At 41.2% G+C, this 19,718-nt stretch overlaps 1 protein-coding gene across 1 annotated transcript in view; it reads right to left on the reverse strand.

Annotated features, from left to right (window-relative positions):
* LOC108551319 (uncharacterized) overlaps positions 1 to 7,056 on the reverse strand; it is an 8,009-nt gene extending 953 nt beyond the window's left edge. Inside the window, 7 exon segments of the mRNA XM_017905453.1 lie at positions 8 to 3,021; positions 3,024 to 5,732; positions 5,806 to 5,853; positions 5,930 to 6,181; positions 6,260 to 6,451; positions 6,534 to 6,730; positions 6,885 to 7,056. Of these exon segments, the coding sequence (XP_017760942.1) occupies positions 8 to 3,021; positions 3,024 to 5,732; positions 5,806 to 5,853; positions 5,930 to 6,181; positions 6,260 to 6,451; positions 6,534 to 6,730; positions 6,885 to 6,904 (6,432 nt within the window). The 5' untranslated portion in view covers positions 6,905 to 7,056.
* Between the last annotated feature and the right edge of the window lie 12,662 nt (positions 7,057 to 19,718).

Consider the following 19,718-nt stretch of genomic DNA (forward strand, 5'->3'; position numbering starts at 1 on the left):
TCTTTCCCTTCTTTGCGTTTGTCGGGTACGATCTTTTATCGCAATTCTGATGCTTTCCATAGTGCTGATGATTTTTTGCATTTGTATTTACATTTGAAGTAGAGGTGGTCACGGTAGATGAGGATGACGAAGAGGTAGTCGAGGCAACTGTTACATTTGACAAAAGGAAGGCATTAGCTTCCATGTAGTCTGTATTATCGTGCAATGGCATCATGTAGCTGCTAGGTGTATTCGATATACTGGTTATAAAGTTTGAAGTGGGATAAATGTTAGTGTTAGACGAATATGTGTATGAATTAAAATTTTGATTCACCATTTGCCCATAACCACTTCCATCATCCGTGTTTGAGAAATAATTAAGGGGCATGACTGTATCAGCTGTAGACAAGCTTGTTTGGAATTTGTTTTGTGAATAATTTGTGGAGAACTTAATCGAAGCATGTTTATCTTGATTGGTATCATGAACGCTACTGTTAGTTCCTATCAATGCCTCGGCAGTGTAATTGCTTTTACAATTCCTGCTTCTCCAATGAACATTATTCTGTTGATATTTCTGTTGTTGTTGCTGTTGTTGTTGCTGTTGTTGATATCCTTGCTCAGAAAACGTGTGCCCAGATGATTTTTGCTCTTCGTGCCGTTGATGCAACTGATCATTACCCGAAGCTTGTTTTCGGATATCCATCTGCCTTTTACTATTTCCTCTGGGACTAGCATTGCTTTTCCTTTGATGCTTCCTAGCCTGTTGTTGCTGTTGTTGCTGCTGCTGCTGTTGATGCTGGTGAGCATGATGGTGGTGGTGATGATGATGGTGGTGATGCTGTTGATGATGCTGTTGATGAGATTTCTCAGCTTTCTCGTGTTCCACCAACTGACTTACAGAAAGGAAAGATGATCCCGCGGTTGGATGCTGAACAGTCTGATTATTCAATACAGTATGAAAATCACGCCCTGTAACATTTCCTTCTTTATCTTTGATTGGATCTTTATTTTGATCCGACGGAACCCTCGAAGGTACTTGGCTAAATAAAAAGTTCTGTTTCTCGGGTATATTAGTACCTAAATCTAAGTCACCGACCAAAGTTGGAAGACTGGAGGGAACGATATGTTGGTCTAGACCTTTTACTGGTTGAGCCTGCTCAACGTGAAGGCTAGTTTTTGTAGGAGACCAAGGGAATGGTTGTTCCTCCGAGTAAAACACTTCCGAAGTCCTTTTTGGTTCACTTTGCAGAACTGGTAAATTAGAGAAACTATGAGCTGCAACATCATAATTATTATAAAATTGATTCGGCGTTCCTTGATTGTAGGATGGTGTTTGAGCAAACAAATTGTTCTGACAAAATTCGAGCTCCTTCCCAATAGGTGGTAAAATGATATCAGCAATGTTAGCATTATGTTTGATTTCTGGGGTCATCATCCAATTTACTGGTGCCCTAATTGCATGCTGTTGCTGATTTCCTTTTGATTTCGTTGCACTTTGTTGTTGTCCATGTTTCCCATCATTATTGTAAGTGACACTGTCGTGTTGCAGAGAAGGAATCTGCCCTTGAACCAGAGGCTGATACTTATTCTGACTCTGCTGCTGAGATTTGTCAGCATACTTAAAATTCGAACTTGCATAAGTCTCGACAGAGTATTTCATTTGTGAGGTAACTTCGGGTAAATCGAAATTTACTTGAGGATCGTAATTAGACATTGGGTAGACTGTTTTGTCCTGCTTCGTCGTCATAGATTGATGAGTCTTTGGTCCATGTTGTTGTTGCTGCTGCGATTGCTGTTCCATTCCGGAATATTCGTTCTGAATATATTCTGATTCCATGCTATATTTAGTTTTGTTTTTATTCTCTGTGCTAAACTTGGTGTAATCATTGTTGTTGGAAGATGTCTGGTTCTGCATACGATTTTGCTTACCAGATGAAGGAACATTAGTCTGAATATTCCTGGATTTAGAAGGATCCACGAAGGGCTGCTTCTGTGTTTCCATTCCCGATTTCATCCTCGATTTATCCATGTTAGCCATGGTAGAGTTTACAGAATAAACATCATTAGTCAATACGTTAGAGAAGTTTGGGTTTTCCTTATGGAGGGGTACATAATTGTAATTTTCACATATTGTCTTTGCTTCGGTATTATCCGTTTGACTTGGTCCTTGCTCAAACTGCACCAAATTATTATTATTCCCTCCACCAACAGGGGACAAAGTCGTCCACGACAAAATACTAAAATTGGAAGAATTATGAGCAACAGTAGTCGTTGATTTTGCATGATTTTCTGTAACCGTACTTTGCTCATAATTGGACGTAGCTACAAAAGATGTCGACTGTTGCGAATAACGCGAAACAGGATTATTCTGAATGAGAGATTTGTTATTCATATTATTAGATGAACTAGTATTAATTTTCTTCGTGTCCTTATTAGGATAAGAATAACTTTGAGCTTCTTCTCTTTTACCTTGATATATGTTATCAGTATTTTGATTTAGTACACCCTGTTCAGCCTGGGCATTCATAGATTCTTTTACTCCATAGGAAAATGTTTGAGTAAATGGATCAATGTCCATCTTCTTTGAGGAGTTATAATTAGTATCGCGTCTATGATCCTGCGGTTCTTGAGCCTTTGATCTCAAAACGTCATTCAACTTTGAATCCTGATCTACAACATTATTCCCTGAAGAATCAGATTCTTTATTAATTTTCGAATAACTGCGTTGGAAATGATTTTCAGACGAGTTCGATAGTTGATCTTTTGCGGGATAGTTTTGATTCCTGTTGGATGTAGTGGCATTACTACTTCCTGTGGAATATGAATCCTTCCGAGGTAGATTTTTATTCTGATCCACGGTATAATCGTTATGAGTAGTCTGAATAATATGATCTTTTTCATGAACTGTGTAACTCTGAAGAGTATTTTGCTGAGTTGTTAAAACATGACTATCTTTAGGCTGTGTCTCATAGACAGTCTGCATAGCTTGAGAAGAGAGAATTGGCAGAATTGAATCCTTAGACTGCATTGAATATTCCTGCTATTTTGAGAAGAAGTGGGGAGAACTCTATCTATGTGACCAGTATAATTTAGACGATTATTGGGAACGATATTAGAATCCATTAGAGGATCCTTACCATGAACTCCGTAAGCGACACGAGAACTATGAGATTCTTTGTCTTTCATCTGAGATGTGTAATCCATTTGTATAGTTTGTAAAGGCAATGACGACGCATTTGTAGATGTATTGGTATTACTCAAATGAGGAATCAGAGGTGCTTGAGACACTACAGGAACGACATTTTGATTCAATCCAGGTGGATTCGTTTCCTGAATGGTTGAACTGGTACAAGTGTTTGAATTCTGTTGAAGAGTAGTTAGATTATTCTCGACAATTGTTGAGTAACTCGATAGAAAATCCTGAGAGGTGCTATATCGAACATTAGTGTCACAAGTCGAAGCCTGTACAGGACAACTGTTTGGATTTACCTTATTTGATATGGAAACTGTATTAATTTGAGAAACAACAACATTTTCATTAGTAGCATTTGTAATTGGATTTCTTAGATTTGTTACGAGTTGGCTCTGACAATTTTCTCCCGTTTCTGAGGTACTAGTGATTGACGTTGTGCCTGAAGCACTTGAAATAGAATATAGATTCGCGTGGGAAAAAGAACTAGAAGATACAGACTTTTCTAAAGGTGGTGTCAATACACTTTGAACAATCTTATAAGGCTCCCTGAGTGGTTCGTCGTTTACAACCTTAGGCAAGGCTTTCGTGGTCGTAGTACATTCCACGGAAACCATATTCGTGGTCACCGTTTCACTCACGGGAGGACTGATAGCCTTTTTCTCTTCACACGTCACCTTTAAACGTTTTTCAGCAATGGAATGAGGTGGAGATGCTGTCTTTAACTTAAAGCTATTAGGCTCCATTGCACCAATTTGTAGAAGCATGGGTGGAGTTTGACTATGGTACTTGAAGTCTTCTTTCATTTCCTCCTCTAAGACCTCTGTTTTACCATTTAGAGATGATACCAATGGAAAAGCCATTAGGAATGCTGCAGTAGGAGATATAGATTCTGGATTATTCGAGCTAGAAGGAACTTGAAGAGATGCAAATATATCATTTGAAAGATCGGAATGAAGACCATCAGCTCTATTGCCAATAGGTACAAAAGAATTTTCTGTGTTATATGACAGTGACGACTTTGACACTTCGTCCTTTGATGTTTTCACTAGCTTGGTTTCATCCTCTACTATGCTAACCGGGAGCAGTGACGATGATGTTGTTGTGATATCTGAAGTCTGAACCACAGCACTAGTTTCTGGTTTCAAAGTCGTTGTAGTATTTGTATCTAGATTCAAAATAATCTTATTGCTTTCTAAGTTGGTTGTACCTTCGACAACTTCTGGCTCTTTAGGTGCCACCTGTAAAAGATTGTCAAAGTCTGTGTCAAGATTACACACTTCCTTCATTTTTGTAGATCTCACAGAATCTTCCACTACCTCTTCTACTTGTGTCAAAGATGTCTTGGAATTAGGGCAATCCACACTACTACTTGACTTTGTCAGAGTACTGTCTACAGGAATGTTGAAGTCAGTTTCAGGAGATACTGAAACATTTTCATTAGAAGATTTTAAATGTTCATCTGAGAATGTGACTGGAGATGTATCTGAAACTGGTATGTCCTGACTTCCATTTCCCTCAGTCTGAATACTATCTGATGTCAAAACATCCACTGATTTTAAAGAATCAGAAACATCTTCCTGATTAGTACTAGTATCTAACAGAACAGAACATTCTACGTTTGTTTCAGTATTTTCCTCTAACTGAGGCAGAGGATGACTATCATCTTGTTCATCATTCGCGTCCTCACCAATTTTTTCTATTACGTGCTTCAAACTTTCGATAGATTTACAAGTCACAGCAAAATCAGACTTCGATACCGGTACCGAGTGAGCACTCGCTGGGCTATGTTCATCATTTTCATTTGACTTTCGTTTTTTATCACCAGGTTCATCCACAGATCCAGTTTCTGTACTTGCAGGACGTTTAAGCAAAACCTTCTGGGTACAATTTATATCTTCACTATTTTTAGTAACCTTTTCTTTTTCAGTTTTTTCTTCATTAGTTTCCGTTAACTGTTGATTTTTAGAATTTTTTGCATGATTTTTGTTGACTTTCGATTTAACCTCTGTATCTTTTTTAGATCCATGTTCTTTAGATTTTTCTGCTTTCTCCTTATGAACCGCTGGAATAGGAACTTTGTACGTCATCGTTGTTTTCGTAACTTCCTTACCCTTGGGCAAAATGCCTTTGTGACCGCCAATTTTGGTCGCATTGATTATATTCTTCACATTGGATGCCCAATTTTGTGAATCTACTACCATATTCGCACGAATACTAGGAACAGTATTGAGCGTGACCTTTTGAACTGTATTAATCACAGCTTGATTACAAATGGAAACAACTGGATTTTGTACACGATTCGTTAAAGGTTGCATTACGATCATTTGATTTTGTTGGCCGTTACCGAGAATTATTGGGTTCGTTGGCTGTTGCTGCGTATTTACAATTATGTTTGAAGCCATTGGAGTTACCAAAGGCATTAATTTACCACCAGATAATATGAGGGTATTTGGGGTCAGACTAGTCACAGAATTATTTATACACTGCGTTAATGATTTTTTCTCCTCCTTTTTCTTTACTTTCCTCTTCACTTTTTTTTGAGATTCTACTTTCTGTAATGCTAAAATAATAATTTATGATATAAATTAATATTGTAAATAGTTTTGATTTACAACTACATTTTTCAGACCTACCGTTATTAGCTTTGCTATTTACTGGACAACTGACTACTGCATCAGAACCTAATTAACAAAATGATAAGAGATATGATCGGGCTTAGAATAAGTTATACAATTGAAATTAAGAAGAAACATTTACTTGTGTTTGTTGGACATTCTGGTTCTTTGGATCCTGTGTCTGATACATTGCCTGTAGCATCTGAGTTGTCATCATTGCTATTTGCAGAGTTTACCTGATTCTCCTGATTCTCTATAGAACTATTCACATCCTTAGAAACATCATTATTCTCCACTGACTTTTTGTTAGACGAATGGGAAGAATTAACTGATTTTCTCTTAGAAGGCACTTTCAGTTCTGCAGACTTTTCCCTCTTGCTTTCAGAATTTTTTACTATAATAAACAAATTTTACAAAGAAAACCTAACAAAACCATTTTTTATTCACTATTTACACATATTAGCATTCTTACTCTCTTCTATTTTGCTGAAATACTTTTCTGCATCCTCTACATTAATTTTGTTCGACCATTTCAGGGGGGATATCTTTTCAAGAGCTGGTTCTGCTGGCACAGAAATACCAGCCTCTCGCAAAAGAGTGGACAACAATTGCGTACGAGAGAAAAGTTGGGTTACAAGTTTTTTAAGACGAGCCAATTCTTCTTCTATAATCAAATATACGTAGAAGATTGAAGAAAGAAAAAAAAATGTTAACCATTACAATCACTGTTAAATTAATGCACTTACTATGTGCTTCTGAAGCATGAGCAGAGAATAACTCCTCTGTGCGGCTATGGAGGTCTTTGATATACTTCGATGCGTGAATCAGGATATCGACTTTGTTGCGTTTGCGGCCCTCCTGATGCGGTGGCAGAAGGTCTGCCAGAGTTTTGAAGTAAGCGTTCATACGTTTTCTTCTGTCTCGCTCCCATGTTTTCGCTTTGCTGAGAAGACGTCCACGTTAACGAGCGGACCGTTAATTTTTTTTAAAATGTAAGCACATTTGTTCATTCTTGTTCCGTAGAAAAAGACGCGAGGAGAAGAGAAAATCTTGCTAATAAACTGGTCGAGGTTAGAAGCTGGCTAATGGACACTTACGTGTTCTCTTTTCGAGGCATAATTTATCCTCTTGGCATCGTTTCGCGTGAAGAACGCGCCGCGGAAAGCGCTAATGCGTCACTTATAGCTGACATTACACACACTCGATGATTCTCGTCGAATTTCTGACATTACGACCCTTCGATTACTTCAGTCGCGAAATACGCGAAATAAAAACTCTGTCGACAGGTTCTGAAAGCCACGGCAGTCATTTAAACCTGCCCGCCCTCTATCGATTTTCTTCCATGTGTCTCTTAACTCCTTTGTTAAATATCGATACAGTAGATATCATCGAACATCTTTACCGACGAACGTTTAAACTTTTTTTTCAAATCTCTACTTTATTTTCATATGCTAAAGTACCACGATCGGTAAAATTATACAAACGGTATTTTTATAGTAAAAACATAGCAAAATATGGATAACAGATACATTATATAAATATATATTCTCTTATCCTTTGTATTTTGTTCCAAGATCAAGCTTAATTTCTTCTTCGACATCAAAACTAAAGTTTTCAACAGAAAGAAACAAAAAGAAAAATAAACACACTCGAAATGAAACTTTTAATCGATTTAATTTAATCAACCAGCGAATAGAACTGTTCTATTGAGCGATTTGGTCGGTCCGTAACCCGCGATATGTAGGTGTACATTCTCATCAACCTGGTATTTTGTTGACGGGAGGCGCCAGTAGATTGTGCAACCTCAATGAAGCGTGGTGTGTCGCTACGACGGAATAATCACGGAGATGCGTCGCAGAGAATTGCACGTAGCCACGATGCGAAATGCATTCGAATGTCAATACGAGAGTCCGCCTTGAAAGTGTCACCAATGCAAATCGACGATGACATGTGCGAATATTATACGGAATAAAAAGTAGCTGTGATAAAAAGAGTAAAAATAAAGAGACACTTAATAATACATAAGGTAGAGCAAATATGTATGCAAGAAATCATTTTTGCGCCGTTGGTAAAGAGCAATTCTCGCGGTAGAACATGCGTAGACATTTTTACATACAATATGGCGTTGCTGATATTTCGAAAATTCGAAAGCAAGAATTCTCGAGCGGTAACAGCAAGAACACCCAAAGGATGTGTCTCGATGTGTCGCGACATATTTTTCCCACTTTCATCCGAACCGCTTACCGCAGAATTTCGAGCGTTTTCTGTGAGCACCGTTTATTTGGCAACGCCGCACCACCGCATATTTCACTGTCAGCCTGTTTACAATAAAATTAACTCCTACTCGTAAGGAATAAACAGAATACGCATTTAGCGCGTGGAATAAAAAGAAACGAAGATTCACCAGAGGGAGAGTAACGGCGACGATCGCGGGCAAGCCTACGCTGCATCCTCGTGAAGCGGCATGACTCGTTAGAAATTTGGACGCCATTGCCGTTACCTTCGTCACGAACATGCGCCACGTTTACTCCAGGAAGTAACCGTATCCACTATATTTCGAAACTTATTCCTCCATAACAACATTTCGACCCGAATGAAATTCAATGAATCAAACTAATCTAAATTCTGTCACAAAAATTTCTTCTCCCAAATTAAGGTTAGAATTGAAAAATGGAATACAAATTAATCAAATCTCTCTGCACTAACTTATCCACATTCAACGAAATTAAGCAAGATAGTACTATAAGGAGAATAGCCGTATTAAATTGAGGTTAGGAGAGGCAAGAATGGGACACGATTTCCACTAGGTTTGTAACTTTATTCGTCAGTAATAATACTTGAACTCGAATAAAACTTAAACATTCGAATCGATCATATATCAACCGAAAAAATTGTTGTATAATTTGAGGTTAAGACAGAGGAAACGGGACATGACATACGCACATCAAGCATGTAACTCTACCCGTCGCTCAAGACGGAATAAGGTAACGCTGCACGACCCAACGATACAGCTAACAGCGAAGAATCGCGCAATTATTCAACGGTTAATCATCGCGGCAGCATTTATACGCACGGTCCGTGCGAAATTCTAGTTTTCAACGGTGCAGCGTAGCGCGTGCGGCACTAATTAATGATTTAAGCAACACGCGGCCGAGTTTCGCGTGTACGCACTCTCACGCATCTACGTTTACGCTCGCTGCCTCCGGAGCTGTGGCCAAGGAATGCGCCGCGGTATAATTACGATCCTCCCGTGAGAATCATTTATGCAATTAACGGCTCGCCTTTCAGGAAGCGCCCTCGAGGAGAATCAACACCCGTGGCCCGTTCGCGTTTCTCTTATTTCTGCAACTAACTTCGTCTGGCGTATTTATAGACAATGTAAGTGCACTGAATCTCCTTCAAGCTGATGTGTATACCACGAACGCTAGACACGTTTATTTGAATGATCGAGTGCTGGAGAAATAGGAGGTGGAACTAAGGCGAGTAGTGGGGGTCGCTCTGTGGCCATCAGATTGATTCGACGCTAGCTATAGGACCTACTTCCTATACAAACACGCTGTTTAACAAACCGTGACCTTTTACAAAGGAGGAATTTTTTTGAAAACTTTATATATCGCAATTTGCAGTTTGGAGAATGCCTGAAGGACTGTGACAATTATGTATGTACGGGTGTTCCAAAATTCACGCAAGATTTTAATTTGATACCATTTGTGTGGTAAAGTGTTGCCAGGGAAGGAAGAAAGACAGCCTAATTGCTAACAGTTCAGGATTATTAAAAATGGAGCTCTACACGAAAGAGCAACGCGTATTTATTGCTAAACAATATTTACAATTCTTAATTAAAAACCTGTGTCTTGTATCAAAATTACTTCACAGGTGAATTTTAGAATACCCAATGTGAATTCATATCACATTGATTTTATTACAAAATTCGACTAGTGTAGCCCTTATAATTGAAATTTAATTCGAATTTAAAGGTGTCTAGAAGAGGAAAATTTTGGACGCAGATACTCAAGTTCACTGGTTACTGATTACACTAAAGACTGAATCTGATGGCGTCTTGGCCCACTCGTTTAATAGAATTTGAAGTCTCAAGAGTCTAACAGCTTCGCTGGTGCCAAGATTCAGGGAAATTTGGATACATTGACGCCAGAACTAAACAAAATTTGGACACTGTGATGCCAAGATTCGGCGAATTCAACTTAGGAGACAGCTAAATTTCACGGGACTTAAATTTAGTGGCGCAGTGGTCCGCGACATCCTGCTGCTCGCTGTATCACAGGTGTACTGAACAGGCAGAAATAAAGCAATTCGTGGAAATTGAAATTGCGATATTAACGGAACGACGTATCTCGTTATGCCATCCCTCGACAACGATCCGCACTTGGCGACAAGAGGGAAGAGGGTGGAGGCCGTCACGGCAACGACGCGACGACAAAAGCCGATAACGGGGGCGGCGGTCGGTGACGACAAGAAGAAAAATTCGTGGCGTGGCAGCCGGTGTCTGCAGGATTTCGCGTGGGTGGCGAGAGAACGGTGGAGAGCGAGGCCAGCCGACACCGGTATTGATTACGACCAGAGACCGCACCCTCTGCCACCCTCTGCTGCCCTCAAGGGTTGGCCAACCGCCGCCGCGACACACGCCGCATCGAGAGAGAAATCCTGCGCAGTCGTCGTCTCTCAATCTCTGCGTCTACCCCTGTTCAGGCTCCGACGATCAATTCCAACCCCTAGTGATCAGGATTTTCAACCTGGCAGTCGCTGATTCGTCCTCGATCACTCCTAAAATTTTTACAATTAACCAAGCATTAGTTTAATACACGCTAAGTGAATAGTAAATTTTTCAAGACTAACCTATCTTCTCCTTTTTGGGGAATTTTTACAGATCTTAAAAAGGGAGAGAAGTTTGGTAATTCGATTTTAAGAAAACAGAATGATTTTATTGAATTTTCATAAACAAAATTTGAAAAAGGATGGATTGTTAGTTAAATGTGAAATTTTGATTCTAGAATAAAGTATGGAAGAATTTATAGGAGAAGATATGGAAGTTTATAAAATGGAGGACACACCATGTTCAGGTATCGGTTGAAAGAGAGGGAAGTAACAACCCTCTAGACTGGGGATGTTGATCCAATCAGAGCACTGTTCTCGTTCCGTGGAGATGACAGGGTAGCACATCTGCGCAGCATCCCCTATGGACCAATCCTGGCTCTGGAAAATGGCGGAAATTCGTCGTTATCCTTCAGCGAAGTCTCTACTGGTTCACCGATGAACCAATCTCGAATAAGGGTGACACAGAAATGAGAATTAACCACGGTGTTATTATTGTTTAAGAAAATATCGATTGATAATTGACAATTTCGAAAATATTATCTCAGTTCACAAACATCGCTGATTTCGCGATTCAGATAACAGCGACGCGTTTCAGAAGCCTCGAGCCTCTCCTTTTGCATCGACTGGCCCGACCGGTAGCTCGACTGAGGAACCGGCGAACGCTCTCGTTTTTCGTTCCCTTTTTTTCGACCCGATTTCATTGACATGAGATATGAACGATTCTAAGAAATTAATATCGCCGATACGAGAGGCACGATTGCTTTGACTTCGCCTTGCCGCCGATTCACGGAACGTACATGGAATTCGATGATCGATCTCGTTGATGCAGGGCGTGGTGCAAGCTGAACGCAGCTGAGTTTCACATGCAGATGTCTAGATTTTACGTTCAACGACACCTGGGTTCGGTGGTGAACAAATGCTGTGGTATTTAGGCTTCGTAGATAGGGTTTCTCTTTACTGGAGTCTAAGTTTAACAGAGTTTGGATTCTATGGCAGTGCTTGAGCTATGCAACACCTAGGTCAAGAGAATCCAGTAGCTAAAGCAATAGTCTAAAGCATCTAGGTTCGGTACAGTTTGTATTCTACGGAAACATAGTTCAACAAAGTTCCTATACTATGAGGCTTAGGCACAAGTTTGGACTCTGGGGTACCTAGGTTCAACAGACCTTGGATTCTATGGTATCTAAGTTTAGGGTATCGAAGGGTATGAGATTTGTACAGTTTAGATTTCTCAGGACCCAGATTCATTGGCTCTTTGACACCACGATTCAACCAAGTTTAGACTCTGGAGTACTTAGATCCAACAGACCGTGGATTCTATGGTACCTAAATTCAGGGTATCTAAGGGTATGAGATTAATATAGCCTGGATTTCTCAGCACCTAGATTCACTGGCTCTTTGACACCATGGTCCAACAAAGTTTGGACTCTGGAGTACCCAAGCTCAACAGACCTTGGATTCTATGGTACCCCAATTCAGTATGCTATTCTAAGAACACATTTATTGGCTCTTTGACACCATGACCCAACAGAGTTTGGACTCTGAACTACCTAAATTGAATACACCTTGGACTCTCCCTGGTATTATTCTCAGGATTTAGATCCATTGACTCTTTGGTACCCGAATCCTTATACTCCGCATTCATCAAAACAACCTTCTTCACCCTCTCCACTCTCTCCAATTGGAAATTGATAATTCCATCACTCCTGACTCCACAAAAGCTCTCATAGAACCAGTTCCGAGTCTCCAAGTTGCCACCATTGATCAACGATCCTGCAAAAGCCCCTAACTACCCGTGACACATCACGGTTGCCATAATCGTCATTCGGACTTAGCCACTTAGCCCGTCTTCGGGCAACCTCTCTGGCATGAAAGCGATAAGCCATCGGAGCGATTAGTACACCTCGGTAGTAACGCCAGACTCGTTCATCCGGTGAGCGTACTTAAAGCCGCCTTCCACAAGCTTCCAAGACCTAACGAATCGATTCGTTAGACACGGCCTAGAGTAAACAAGCCCATGTAACTCCGTATACATAATTCGATTGGCGCTCACCGTCTCGCATTAATATTAATGCTATCGTTCCCTCTCCTCATCGGTCGATATCCCTCGTTTTTCCTTCCAACTTCCTTTCCTTGCCGTCTCCCTCTATCTTCTTCTCTCCACCTTCGTAGAGAAGACGATCCAACGTTCGGTTACCAACTGTCGCGATGGTCGAGTGCGGCGGGAAAATGTAAATAGGAAAGACGAGGACAAAGGAAATGGAAATCTCGGACGACCACGCGGATATAGCGAGATTGTGCCCGTTTTTGCAGCGTAATGCAAGGCTCGACGCGTGACACCGAATGGAAATTACGCTCGGACAGCTGCGTTTCGACCAACTCGCGTGACTTTTTCCAAAGGTCAAACGGTTCTCTATCAGCAGATCATCCAACTTCATCTTCCTTTGACCAACTCTTGCGGAACCCGGCCTTGGTCAGCCTTCGAGACCAAGTCTTTGCGACACCTCCAGCGTTTGTTTCAACGATCAGTCCCATGCAAGGGCCTCGCGCTGGCATTTCAGCCGTGCAAACCTGCACGTGCACTGTCCTCAGGCAGGCCTCGCAGCCTGAGCAGTCGATCGGTATCCCTGTTCTATGGCGAAGGCTGATCCCGAGAGGGAAAACGACGATTCTAGGCGACTCCGTGGATTTTAGGGTCACTGTCTAAGTGGGGAGCAATTATCGAGTCGAGGCTGAGGACCCGAGAGTGGGTTAGTGAGGCTAGTAATCGGCGAAATTTCGACAAGTTGGCAAATATTTGCGAAAAATTTTGGTTAACGTTGTTACCAGCTGGCTCTGACTGCTGATAGATGATAGGTCATTTTTGGGGATCGAAGGTCGCAGAAATAGGCCATTTTGGCACATTTGCTGAACGTGTATCAAGGTAATTTAAAAGCTCTGTAAAGCTAGCAAGTAAAAATGATCGTTTTGGAATGCACTCTCTAGTTAGGGATCAGAAATGCTAATTTATGCGTATTATAACACAGGTATGACGAAAGACACCGATTCTACCGCGGAAACATGTGACAAAGGCAAGGAAAAAGGTGTTCTCTGGGTCTTAAGCTCGATTCTCATGTGCCGCGACGATATCGGACTTACGCAATGATGTTAACAGAAAGTCATTAGAGGATGACACGTAGAACGCTGCCATAAAGAGACCAGCAGACGACGACGATTTAATCGGCCGGTCACGTCTTCGTAACTTTGTTGCAAGCAGCCGGAAGTCGACGAGAAATTCCACGCGGCGAGGTTCGTACCCTCTGAATACCGTTCGATTTGCTGGTCGATTTTCCTGTCGTCGACCTTACGCCTTCCGCTGCTCGGGAAGCCGGCTGCCATGTTTTTCATTCCCGGTACTTATATCTGGCTATTAGAACTCGCAACGACCTAGGATCGATGAATCGTGCTGCCATAAAGTGACCGAGCAATTTTTCCTCCGCAAACGTTGGCCATTTTCGGCCCATCGATGGTCCGTTTAGCAGAGGAATGTCAAAAGAACGAGCAACTATTTCCAGTTTCGCTAGACCAACGGAATTCCATGGTTAACCTACTTCTCCAATTAGAATGAGGTCAGCCTTACTCGACAAGGTCTCTCCTTGAGTCACCTACCATGGCTGCCCAGTTAAGGAACCACTCAAACGTGACCAGTCTTCTGTGCTCGCTAAAATCGAGCAGATCTTTGGAAAACGACGGAACGGTGTGTGTCACGGGGCACCATAGATGAGAAACGTCTAGGACGTTATGTCGACGCAGCAGGAGAACGCGACCCTTGGTGACGTCAGCCTCCTCGTGGCCTCTGTGGACTAATATGGCCAGACCGGTCGGTCCCTCGGGGCCTGTTCGTGTAGGTAGCCTCACGAATGCGGCTACGGACTGCTACAGCTCGTTTCAGAACTACCAACTGGATCTACCGTCAGGAATGTCCGCGAGATGTTTGGAAGTACAAAGAAACAGCATTTTAGCAAGAGATCTTCACCTGGTTTGAGAATTATGAGCCGGTTTTAAAAATAAATTAGGTGGAACTAGGAAAAGGCTTTCGTGAACTTGGATTATAGTCATCTTACGTTCTATGAGACCTAAATTGCCAAGATTCTGGGTTGTACTGTACTTGGAATGCATTCAGAGCTCAGAACTAGACTGCAGTAAACTTAGGCTACATTGTAGACCGTATCGAATCTGCGTTCCATAACATTTACAGTAAATTAGGGCTATTCGTTCTGTTACTGTATTAAATCTAGGTGTAACGAGATTTGGACTGTAGTAGATGTGAACACTGCATCTAGACTGCACGGAACTTAGGCTAGGATGAGATAGGCTAATTATTGAGCAACACTTAGTTCAGGTATAATCATAATGGATTGTCTAAGTGTTGAGGAACGTAGCTCATCCTAGGCTAAATTCCGTGAAGTCTAGGTGCACAGTGTTCACATCTATTATAGTTTAGGTATAATCATAATGGATTGTCTAAGTGTTGAGGAACGTAGCTCATCCTAGGCTAAATTCCGTGAAGTCTAGGTGCACAGTGTTCACATCTATGATAGTTTAGGTACAATCATAATGGAGACTAAGTGCTGCGGAACCTAGTTCATCCTAGGCTAAATTCCGTGCAGTCTGGGTGCACAGTGTTCACCTCTACTACAGTTCAGGTACAATCATAATGAAGTCTATCACGGTCCTACGACACATGGATTGCATCGAATCTACATCCCTCTGTACCTAGACTCCCAATACCCAGATTACCCTGGACCTCTGTTCCATGGAAACTACACTGCTCTGATCCTAAGGTACACTGTACCTAAATTTGACCGAATCCAGGTCTCCCAACACCTGGACTGAAGTTTGCCAATTCTCTACACTACGTAAAACTCAAGTTTAGACCCAAGTTCCTCAAACCTCTTCTCTTCTCCTCAGGAGTCACCTGAATTAACACCCAGCAGCTAAAGAATGCACAGCCCAATCTCTGCCACGTTCGTCAACCGACACATCATCAACGAAATGGTGGCAAATGGAAGATTCAGTGGACGCATAAATCAATAACAATCTTCTAGAACCTGTTGCACTATTGCTTCCTGAGTATCGATTAACACGGGACTATATATCATTCAGCGGACTTGTTTCCCTCGTAAAAATTCCATGCAAATTCGCGGTCTGCTAACGAGAACGACTGACCGTTATGCTTCCAGAACATTCTCAAATTTCTATCTGCATCGATCAACCTCGAACACCAGCCTCTGAACACCGGCGTCCGAAAATACTCTAGCCTCTCCCACCTGTCGCTCCATTATCGAAACTCTTTCACTCTTCATCCCTGCATCCCGTGGTCACCTGGCAGTCACGGACGTCCACGTGCATTGCACCTGACGTCAAAACCGCTCGGCCTGATCCCGAATTCGTGTTCCATGGCCACTCGGTAATGGCCCGCGGACACTTTCGTCGTGACGTCACGTGGAGCATAAATCATGCGAGAGACAACGAGCAGCAGGAAACGAAGGCACATCGCGGAGCATTGATTTACGCCTGGCTGAGAGGAGTTCGAGGAACGCGTAAGAGAGGTGGATGTTGGAGAAATTAATGGAAACCTTAACGGGTTCGGTTGGATGACTACCGAAGTGCCATTGATTCATCAGCAGCCACTGTGGCGGAGCATGATGGACGCCTGGCGAGCTGTTAAACAGGCGATCTGTTTCGCGAGATCGGTTAGAGTGGTAACAGGGAGGATGGATCGACAGGTTCTAGAATGGCTATGCCCGGTATTTACCTGGTTTCCGTGGACTGTTACTGCCAGCTATTTGTCACTTGGGATTACTCGAGAGGATAGGATCACTCGGTGGGAAATTTTTGGCCCCTGGAATAGCTGCAAGTGTAACCATTTTTGAGATTGACACGAAATTAGATGTCAATAAGATTTGGATTTGGTTTTGGATTTGGAGCTTTCTTGCACCTAAATTTTTTTGGATAATTGATTGAAATTGTTGAGATTAGAATTATAGAATTATAGAATTCCTTTTCTGAATTATAGAATTATAAAATTATAGAATTATAGAATTATAGAATTACAGAATTATGGAATTATGGAATTATAGAATTATAGAATTATAGAATTCCTTTTCTGAAGTTTTAGAAATTTTTAGAGTCTATTACCAAACTTTTATTAATTTTGTTTACTACTCTGACTATCATAGTATAAAAAGATTGAGAATCTAAATGTAGAATTCAAAAATTAAGGAAAAGAGCTAGCTATGAATTATGTTAAAATTGTTATTGTTATATTCGTAATATAAATTAAGAATATTAATTTCGATCATCATACAGTGTATTACGAAATCTTTATTAATCAAAAAATTTACTATAGAATCTGAATTAATTTTGGCTATTTTTCCACAAAAAACTTCAATTAATTATAAGAATTATTATATACAATTCACTGCAGAATTTTAAAATATATCACTAGTACAGTATCGATCAAAAATTTGGAATGACCACATATCCCATAGAACTCTAAAACTAAAAAATGAGTAATCCACGAATTTTGTCCCCTCAAAATCAAAGTTCTAACAAAAGAAAAAAAAAGAAAAAAATACTATAAAATAAAAATTATAAAAACAGGACAAAAGAAATTGGCAAAAAAATATCACCAGTACACCCTGGACCAAAAATTTGGAATGAACATGTACCCCATAGAATTTCGAAATTAAAAAATGAGTAATCCACGAATTTTGTCCCCTCAAAATCAAAGTCTTAACAAAAGAAAGAAAAGAAAAAAATATTATAAAATTAAAATTATAAAAACAGAACAAAAGAAACTGGCAAAAAGATATCACCAGTACACCCTGAACCAAAAATTTGGAATGACCATGTACCCCATAGAACTGAAAAATTAAAGAACGTATAATCCAAGAACCCTATCACCTCAGAAGAAGAAAAAAATCGTCAATTCAATTATTATTCTAAATATTATCCTAAACTCGCCCGAAAGAGTGCTAAAATCAGAAAGAAATTCGAGTGCAGCAATAAGTATAATATTTCCCGAAGCACGTCGTCGTGAATAAAGAACAAGGAATATCCATAGTAAAGAAGTATTCTAACCAGAACTCATGCGTCTTCCGTTGTCTTTTGCCCCGGCTCCCACCACTGACCACCGATTAGCCAAGCTTTCCACGTGTTATCAGACCGTTAATACCGCGGACCGAGCAAAGATAGGGTGTTTACGCGGTGTTTCGCGGCGAACCGTGACACCCCGGCTGCCTCGATTGGCAGAGGCCCGACGATAACCTCTCTGCGAATCGGTTTCGCGATTCAAACGAAGTTTCTGCTCGTGCCGATGTATTTATAAACCTGATTCACATATCCGACCGCCTCGCGACATCGAATCCTTGAATGCGTGGTCTGCGGGGCCGGTTGCTATGCCAGAATGACGATTCCTCGTCTGCGGAATCTGCTCGCTGACGTAGTTACAGATCGCTATGATTTAAGGTGGTAGGAGCTTCAGTTCAGCTTCGAGTCTCATCCAATTGCTATTACGACCTGTTCTCACGAGAACCAATAAAGTGTGAAGTTTCGAATTGGCTCTGCGGGAGATTTAGGTGGCTCTGGGTGGTGTCACAGTAGATCCTAGACCTGGTCTGACAGGTCTTAAGTCTTCAAAATTATCGACTAGTGGGATAATTATATACCTAATCATATACCTTCACCATCAGGGGAATCGGATTTACCATCCTACGAAATTTGAACTAAATCGGTGACCCGAAGGCTTTGCAGTCTCCTTATTAGACTACGTTGAGGTTAGGTCTGCAATGATCCTAATTTCAAAATTCGAGGCTCTGTCAGGGCTAGGTACTTTCATTGGAGGTGAGTTCTACTAGGGTTATAGTGGATCTGGGTATTTCTGGAGCTGATCGTGCCGCAATGGAACTTAAGCTGTGATAGATGTAGCTTGCAAAGGTTCAAAGCTCAGCATCCTACAAAATTTGAACTAAATCGGTGACCCGAAGGCTTTGCAGTCTCCTTATTAGACTACGTTGAGGTTAGGTCTGCAATGATCCTAGTTTCAAAATTCGAGACTCTGACAGGGCTAGGTACTTTCACTGAAGGTGAGTTCCACTAGGGTTAGAGTAGATCTAGGTATTTCTGGCGCTGATCGCGTCGCAATGCAACTTAAGCTGTGACAGATGTAGCTTGCAAGGGTTCAGAGCTCAGATTTCGTTGTCCGAGATTATTCCAAAGTTTAAATAAATCTAAGCTTCGGTTTCTACAGACTCATGGTAGACCTGGATATTTTTGGACGCGAGTTATCGGGGACTTATGAAATTCCAGTCACGAGGAAATCTAGGCCGTGGTAGATCTTGGTTATAAAGATCCAGGTTGCAACAGTTCGAAGCTCAATTTCCGACTTTCGAGGCTGCAGTGAACCTCAAACAAACCTGACTCCAAGCTTTTCTAGATTTATGATAGACGAGGATATTTCTAGATCCGAGCTATCAAAGATCTATTACAAAATTTGGGTCATCTAAGCTCGATTACAAAACCTGGATCCAGACTTTAATGGTTTAGAGAGCTCGGATTTCGATCTTGAGATCATCCCATGATCGTTTTCAGCTAATAGTGGTCACTGCCTATGCTTAAGACAGTGTCAACGGAGTTAATCAGTCGTGTGGACGTAAACACCCTGTGCCTTCTTTCCTCGAATGTACTATAGACATAGATATCATAGAATCTAACCAAAACCGCGATAAATCCTAATCCTGATACTCCTAAATCACTCTAGACCATTTCCCATTTAGATGACAGGAGACCAAACCTAACTCCGTCACCTGACGTTCAAACTGTGCCACTTTGTCAGAGGCCCAGAAGAATCTAGAACAATCTGAGAAGCAAAGCAAGTGTAAATCCTACCAAATGCGCGAGTTTGATCCGATAATTTGCCCTATCAGTCTCCAAGAGGTTATCACTCTCGGCTAACTCTGCGTTAGACCCTAGAGTCTCTAGAGCCGCAGGCAGCGGCCGGAAACCACGATAACGGGAGTGTATCGGTTTCGTCGGAGGTCCCGGAGGAAATCACC

This window comes from Eufriesea mexicana, unplaced genomic scaffold (assembly GCF_001483705.2).
Source record: "Eufriesea mexicana isolate 0111107269 unplaced genomic scaffold, ASM148370v2 scaffold3780, whole genome shotgun sequence".
NCBI lineage: Eukaryota > Metazoa > Arthropoda > Insecta > Hymenoptera > Apidae > Eufriesea > Eufriesea mexicana.